This window comes from Sinocyclocheilus anshuiensis, unplaced genomic scaffold (genome assembly GCF_001515605.1).
Source record: "Sinocyclocheilus anshuiensis isolate Anshui unplaced genomic scaffold, SAMN03320099.WGS_v1.1 scaffold100, whole genome shotgun sequence".
Classification (NCBI taxonomy): Eukaryota; Metazoa; Chordata; class Actinopteri; order Cypriniformes; family Cyprinidae; genus Sinocyclocheilus; species Sinocyclocheilus anshuiensis.
In genome coordinates, this window is record NW_015555725.1 from 649,789 (window position 1) to 657,970 (window position 8,182).

Sequence of the window (8,182 nt, forward strand, 5' to 3'; positions counted from 1 at the left end):
TTTTTTTTTCAATCAAAACTATTTATTAAAACAAAACATAGACCGGGTTGTTCATCTGACCAGCAACAGAGAGAAACGGAAATTGCCAATGACAGGGCGTGAAACATTCAGAACATACTCTTGCACCATGCGGAATGTTAATTTGTTTCTTTCTATTTTAAGTTGCTCACCAAGGAAGCTTTTATGTTGTGAACAGAAGCATTATTTATCTATTATTGCATCGCAGGCGTACAGAGAGCAGTAAGGTCACGGCCAAGCAGACAGACCATCTGACAGAACTTATGCCAGGCAAAGTGATGGAATGATCTAATGCCAAGATGAGCTGTACGCATACACACAGCACTGTGCGCGCTCCACCCAACTCTGAGCAAAGTCATTTAGGTCTTAACTGTGTGTGTGTGTGTGTGTGTGTGTATCATGGTGCCAAAACTCAGCAGGACAGGCAACATGTTGAGAAGTAATCACCCACTGAGGCCTGCGGTTAACGAGAGCCTCGATCCATCACACACACACCTTAGTAGAGCCACAGTTGAGGTCAATGCCTATACAGACACAAAAGCCTCATAAATATATAAAATCCCATACAACAAAATCACCAACAATACTTCACAGACCACTACACAAGTGCTCTCTAGAGGAACGGAAAATACTGACACATTGAGTGGTCTTCACAACAGCACAATGACTTCACGGTGTTAGTTTTGACACTGCTGCTTGAAGGACATTGTATTTTGTTTTAAAATTTTCACCCATCCTATTATAAAGAGAGTTGTTTTTCTTACTGCGACGGAGTTGGCCTGAGAGGCATATCCACCGATCTCTCTACGGTAAAATAATTTGAGAAACATTTCATTTCCCTGAAAATGGAGCAGCTTCTTTTTTGCCCTCCGAGCTTCTATTTGATTACAGATTACAGATTTCATCCATCCTCCCTCGTTTCTGTCATCTCATTACTCGTTTTTCTCTTTCACATCTCTTAAATAGATCATTGCTTATTTTATTTCTATTCCCCCCCCCATCTTTTCTTCACCGTCATCTCTATCTGAGGTCATCAGTATGATAGAGTTCAGGTAAACACTGACAGAATCACACTTTCTCCCAATTTGCATAATGAGGCCTATTTGACTCTAATTATCCTAACAAGTAGCATCACCCCTAAGCCTCTCATCACCCTCTTAATGAGCGTTAATTATTCCATCTATGCAAACAAGAGCCACCTCTAACACCTCCAGTATCCTCTTTTTTCCCCTCCTTCACTCTCCCTTTCTCACATCACTGGAGAAAGAACCAAGCCTAATCGATACAGAAAACTGCTGTACTGAGAAAGAAAGAGAGAATGATAGCCAATTAGTAACACAAAAGTGCAACTCTAATTTCCTGAGCCAATACCATATGGCTACAATACATCCAAAAGAGAGCGTGGGAATATGTGAAGTCTAGCTGATGATAATGGCAATAATTTCTCAGGCATTCTGAGGGCCATGTACGTGTTAAATGAACTGCTGGCCGAGAGTAGTTAATGACAGAGAAATACCTTCCAGCAGCCTGCAAATAGATGGAACAAAATGGAGGCGAAGAAACAACTTCTCAAGAAAGCAACTGAATAAAATATAGCTATGCATATATTCTTAAGTCATAAATCTATTTATTCATGCCTTCTTTATCAATCCATTGAGTCTTGATTTTGCTGCCAATTTGTAACAGTCTGCTTTTCTTCTTCAGTCTGGCTTTGTATTTACCCACATGCTCTTCCCTATTGCAAAAATCTCCTTCACAAAGTCACAGAATGAGTGAATGAATTAATAAGTAAAGCGGAAGCATGTGTGCGTTCTCACCGCTCTACGCAAATTTCAAAAGTCCCACGGTACAGTCATGCTCCAATGATCTAATGATTTTTTTTACCCTCCTCTTCATTCTTCCTTTCTGAATCCAACTGAAATCAATTTGCTGAGATGAAAGTTTTCAATTTTATTACGTTTGCAAAATGGGAACTCACTAACTGGTCTTTCTGAAGCTGTAATTGAAAATCATTTCGGTCTTAGCAAACTTCTTTCTCTCCGCCTCTGAGGTTTAGAATTGACAGAATCGCATTTAAGTATTTCGTATGAAAACACAACAGAGGATTTCTAAGGAAACGTTTACCTTTAGACTCCCAAATAACAATGCTTCTTTGTTCGGGGTTATAGAGCCATCTTGGAAGTGGGGCTATCAAAACTGATGAAATTTCATGCAGTCACTTCTAGGGAAGTGAAAGGAGAAAAATAGAGGGGGAAATGAAAGAAGAAGGGGGGAGAAAGAGAGAAATAAATATTTCCTTTGGGAGTTTTATTGTCTTCCTCTGGGTCATTATCTCAATTAAAAACATAGGAGATAATGATCACAGTCATCACTTTCACTCATCTGCCCCCCTCCCGTCCACTATCCCTCCTTTCTCTCTGGATGCCAATCTGTGGGGAAATACCTTCTTGATTACCCCTCTTTGGCTATGGATTATTAAAAGCACACACTCGCAGCTCTCACACTTCTAGTTGTGAATCTTGAATTTAATCTGATGAATTTAAGAAACAAAGCAAAAATGCACTATTTATTGCTTTGCTAGAAATTTTGTCAGCAAGAAAACCCACCAAGGGGGTGTGTGTCTGTGCGCATAAGCATGCTTGAATGCCTGCATGACTGTGTGTGTGTGTTTGTATGAACGAGTAGAGAGAGAGAGAGCTAGCAAAAGATATTTAGGCTTCACAGTCTCCCTAGAGCAAATCATCTTCCTGGTGTCAGCCAACCTTCAAACATATGGGCCACTTGCTCGGCCTGGCTCGCAGACACAGCCAGTGTGTGTCTGCACGTGTACAAATACGTGTGTGTGTGTGTGTGGCAGGACAACTGTGTTTGACAGCCTGATAGTCTGACCGTTTTAATAACACCTCTGGTTTTGTTACAACTGTTCAGGCCTGCGGTTGAGCCCCGAAACACACAGATATCTGCCCTCAGACGCAGAAGGGAGGGGAAGCTGAAGATGAGAGATGTTTCACAGTCAGTTTTCGCACAGCTAGGAAAATTAGCTTTAAGCCCTACTTGGAAGACGGTCCTTCTGTAAACATCCATCTGCTTTTGTCAATTAAACTCCTAAAACTCCCTGAAGCAACAAAAACCTTTCATCCCACAGATTTACTGATGGCATCACTGAGAACAGGTGCGTTTTCGGGCCTTCAATTGCAGACAAATTGCAAATTTGGTGTAACTCACTCACAGATCTGTCTCCTCAGTCATCAAACACTGGCACATCACACAGACACATGCACATTATAAGCGGTTTTCTGCTTCTTGCTTCTATTCCTCATATGCTGTGCAATTTGAACAGTCCATCCTACTATATGTCAGCAATTCTGTATTCTAAAAGAAAAAAAATTTAACAACTGGCACTTTCATAATCATACTGACAGACACTAACCTGCAAACACTGCACAGTTCTCTACAAACACAAATCTGCAAATATTTCTGTGGATATTGCACAGTTCACCGGACTCAATTCCATGCATTCAAACCACATGCTGTCTGAACATGAAAGTGATGTACTTTTTGCATGCAGTCCATTACACACAGCAGTATGAGGCCACGTTTGCTGGGAAGGAGGCTGGGGGAAAAAAAACGTAATGATGCTGATGACAGTTTCAGTGCTTGATCAGCAAGTGCTGTCTCCAGAGTCAACAACTCTGATACCATCCAAGCCCTCACACACACTTGGACAATCTTGTCATCCCTCACGTTGGAAGATCTTCAACACATACTTTCTAATTTTGCAATCCCCCACACTTTCTGTCTGTCTCTATCTCACCCCCACAGCCTAACTGTTTGTATGACATATCCAGTTTCAGACTTGCTGGGATAGTATAAGTAAAAATAGATGTGAAGGCCACTGTGGGTCCTCAGCTGGAGAGGATGAATAAAAACAGCACACTGCTGGGACACAAGTCTGCTCATTTCATCACTGCCTCTTGCTTCTGTGGACAGTGAAAATAGGGTTGCTCACCTTTAGCACAGCAAATATCTTTGTGCGTATACAATACTCACTCAAATATAGCAGTACTGTCCCCACAAACTATTTTAAAAGGCTAAAAAATGAAATGCATCTGTGTTACTTACCACATCAGCTCATTTAAAAAGCTTTTATAAATGAATGACATAAACAGAAAATACTCCTGTGAGAAGAAATCAAGCTTACTTTCATTTACACAGTAAGATGTTTTTGCATTTGCGCATAATAATCTAAAGTAAAAACAAAAATAAACAGCTAAAACATTGCACATCACGCACTCTTTCCTAAATGTCCGGAGGAAAAAAAATATGCTCGTCTCACTATCATAAAATATTATGATTATTGTTATTGTTATGTTATTTCCGAGCAATATTTCGTGCAAGACGCTTCAATCATCCTATTTCTACATCTCTGTCTTTCCAGCTAACTACATGCATGTATAATTCATGATAAGACTGCAAAACAACAAGGTGAGAAACCAACATTTCTATTATTTATACGCTTGGCACAACAAAACCACACCGCTGCTGTCGCTGCGCGCCACAGTCTCTTCCAACGACCAAACGCACGAGTCACTTACCACAGAAGTGTGTGCATTCATCTATAAATATTTCAAGTGTAAATTAAAATGTTAAAATGGGTCAAGTGGAATAGGGAGCAGCCTGCACCAACTTTTTTTTTTTTTTTTTGGGCATTCGCGCTACAGCCGTGAAAGCGCACTGACACTGGGCTTAATAACAAACAGTTGTTTGAATACATAAAGGATGCTTGTCATTTTTATCATGCTGGTTATATTTATTCTGCACGACTGCATCTCGCAACAAGTTTTGGATGTGCGTAAATGTTTCTTTACCTCCGTGGAGAGACGCGACGAGGAGCGCGTGCAGTAACGCCATCCGTACAGCGATCATCTTTGGCTTTCTGGGTAGTAGTATAGTGTTCAAAAACGACATTATGAATAGTCTAGTGTGATAAATTGTTGAATAAATAACATAATCCTGTGAAAAGTCATGTAATATAGTAACTGGTTCGACAGCAGATTGGCGTTGCTGCGGTCCCCAAAAATCCGTGTCCTTTAACTATCAACAAAATTCCGTTAGGAACGAGAATCAAACCCTTCACTAAAGTAGTAACGCGTTATTGTCAGCCAGGGAAAGTCACTGTCATTGTTCCTCTGGTGGTGTTATTATTCCTTCAATAAATGAAGTTTGAAACACAAGTATAGAGGTCCGGACCGATGGCGTAATGAAGTCACGCGCCGCAGAAGTTGGTGGTGTTCTCCGCGCGAGCTCGTGGGTAGACGCGCGTCCTATGAATCCGTCTCTTGGCGCACTGAAGCGCAAAACCACCGGCGTTCGCCGCTGACGCTCTCTGAAATGTTCCCATCGCTCCTGTGACGCAGCTTTTGCGTTAACATGTCTGATTTTCTTCTTCGCTTTCCCTAAATGAACTTCCTCGCGTAGTTCTCCTGAGACAGAAAGGCCAACAGTCAAGCTGGTACTCCAGCGCTAAGAGCGGGAAGCGCGTGAAGAAGAGGCGAAAATGGATGACAGCGTAGCTAGCCAATGGGGTTTTCCGACAGAACAGGTGCGCTAAAAAAACAGCCAATCACAAGCAAGGAAAACCCCTCATCCCTGCAATCGAGGCTGCAGTCAGATTAACAAAAACATTTTTTCATTTTACAAAACGCAATTTTTACGCACTGGGTTCTAATGTTTATTAAAGGAAGGAAAATAAATATATAAAGCTTTTATGCACAACACAAGCCTTCCAAGACCGGATAGTTTGTAATTTAGATGTTAAAGTTAATTTATGGCTGTACAAATATGACTTTGGTTCATATTCACATGCTGACAGGCTTAAAATAAATGTACATTTTATCTACTGAAACTAAAAAAACATAAAGCAACCAAAATTGGTTTGCTGACCTTAGCTAGTTTAAAATGGTCTCCCAACCTGATTTAGTTGTCCTGACCAACTTGAAATTCTCAAAATCCCTCAAAACTAGCCAACAACCCAGAGTAAAGACCAGATAACCTACCTAGGTTGGTTTAAGCAGTTTTCTTATTCTACACTATACATTTTCTCAGTATATGCATACCCTGGGAATCAAACCTATGACCTTGGCTACATGTACGTAAAATATAATGTACTTCAGGATATATTTTAAGTATAAGAAAAAGCCTATTTAGTGGGAACCTCAGCGTAAGTAAGTGTGAGTCTCTGATCAAATAGAGGAGCAATAGGGACCCCTAGTGAGGACTAAATGAATAACTTGTCTCTGTGTGTGGTCTAAGTGGCACAAGCGATCAAAGATTTGAAATGTCTTACCACCTTCCTATTTTTCCTCTTTTTATCCATGCATTTGATGTTTTGATTTGTGAATCTACTATAAAGACAATAACATATAACAAAACATGAGTTGAAATAAAGCACTCCTTTGATATCCACCAAGACAACTGCATCTGTACACACTGTCTTTTTTCCCTCTTTTTGGTTAAATGCAAAACTAATTCACTTAAAATGAGGCCTGTTAACTCTTTATCTACCTTTCTGATGATTACAGGAGCTGTTTTTGTTTTTTTTTTGACCATGCTTTATTTTTTCTTTGGCAGGCGGAATATTTCCAGCTATTGAGTGTGTGAATGATGAATGCAGCAAGTGAATCCGATGCATTCTGTTTCTTCCCAAATCTAATCGCCAGGCCCAGCTTTTGGGATCAATGTTTTTTGGCCCAGATTTCTGAATGCGCTGCATTGTGTATTTAGAACAAATACAACTTGCTGTCTTGTATCTCTCTGTCTCCCTTTCTTGCCTTCTTACCTTCCTCTAGTATATGCGTATACACTAGCACACAGGCATCCATAACTCTCAGAGACCCAAGCACTGATATTCATGTTTTTCTTTTTGTTTTCTCCACACTTAAACATGTCTTCAGGAAGCCATTAGCTATAAAAACCTTTCATTTAGGCAAAATTTGCATTGGGTATTTTTGGAGAAACATTGCAAAATTGCAAAGCTGAGCATTTAGGGTTGCAAAATTTCACGGATAACTTTCTGATAAAGTAAACATTTTGAATTCACAACAGTTCAGCATTCAACAATAACAGTAAGGATATAGTCATGGAAAGTTGAGAAATTTCACTATTTGACCATTTAAATACTTTAATGAAATCATATCAAATCATATTTTATAGGGATGCTCAATATATCGGCCACCATATCGGTAGATAAATGTTCATTTTTACTGTAATCGTTATCAACCCGATAGGAAAATTTGTCTGATATATTAAAGTTGACAAATTATACATTATTTCCTTCAGAGACACTACAGATACACACTGTTCGACACGATGGTCTTGAATTGCTTGAAATATAATTGAAATCACTTCGAAAAGGAAAATACAGTTAAGTGCTACATGAGTTATGATTATCATTATGATTAAGAACATCGCTGTAAAATAATGTTTTGGAATCTTTGTGCGCCCGTGTTTTAGTGTGTACAGGAAGAGCGCATCCACAACAGAGCTACACCTTCAGGGCTAGCTCAGTTAAGTTTGCTTGTGCATTTGCAGCCTTTTGTGCAACTGTAATATTGTGCCTGTGCATTGAAATATTGTGTTTATTTTTATGTAATAGTCTCAGATTTTTGTACTTTTAGCCTTTTCCCCATTACTAGCAAGCTGTGGCAGTTAATATGCTAATTTTTCCCATCAAAACTGTTGTTGTGATAAATTTCCAAGTGTCAGAGTTCAAAAGAGCATATACAAATTAGCGGGGGTTTGCTCTGTGTGTCAGCGATACTAAAAATCACAATTTCTTCCACACCACAAAGTAATCTTTAAACAACTTTTGGGACACCATTTATCATCTTGGGAGACTACATAATGACTAAGTTAACAAAAACGCCTTTAATTAAGAGCTGTTTGTGATGACTACAACGATTCCCTAAAATAATGAAGGCACAATATGGCCGTCGCTAGAGGAACTTCACCTAGCCTTTAGAGAGGACAGCAATCAGCAGAAACTGCAATGATCCTTATTAGAATAAACACACACACAAACACTATAGATACACACACCCATGACACACTGAACATGAGCCCCGGTGCAGAAAGGCAGCTCCTTGCTTGTTGAACCGTACCGCAT

The 8,182-nt window shown here is 39.7% G+C and overlaps 1 protein-coding gene across 1 annotated transcript in view; it reads right to left on the reverse strand.

The window, feature by feature from the left end:
- The window catches only part of LOC107672621 (transmembrane protein 132C-like), a 301,164-nt gene extending 295,609 nt beyond the window's left edge, over positions 1 to 5,555 (reverse strand). The window contains exon 1 of the mRNA XM_016465893.1: positions 4,887 to 5,555. Within this exon, the coding sequence (XP_016321379.1) occupies positions 4,887 to 4,986 (100 nt within the window). The 5' untranslated portion in view covers positions 4,987 to 5,555. The remainder of the gene's footprint in view (positions 1 to 4,886) is intronic.
- Positions 5,556 to 8,182: the final 2,627 nt, after the last annotated feature.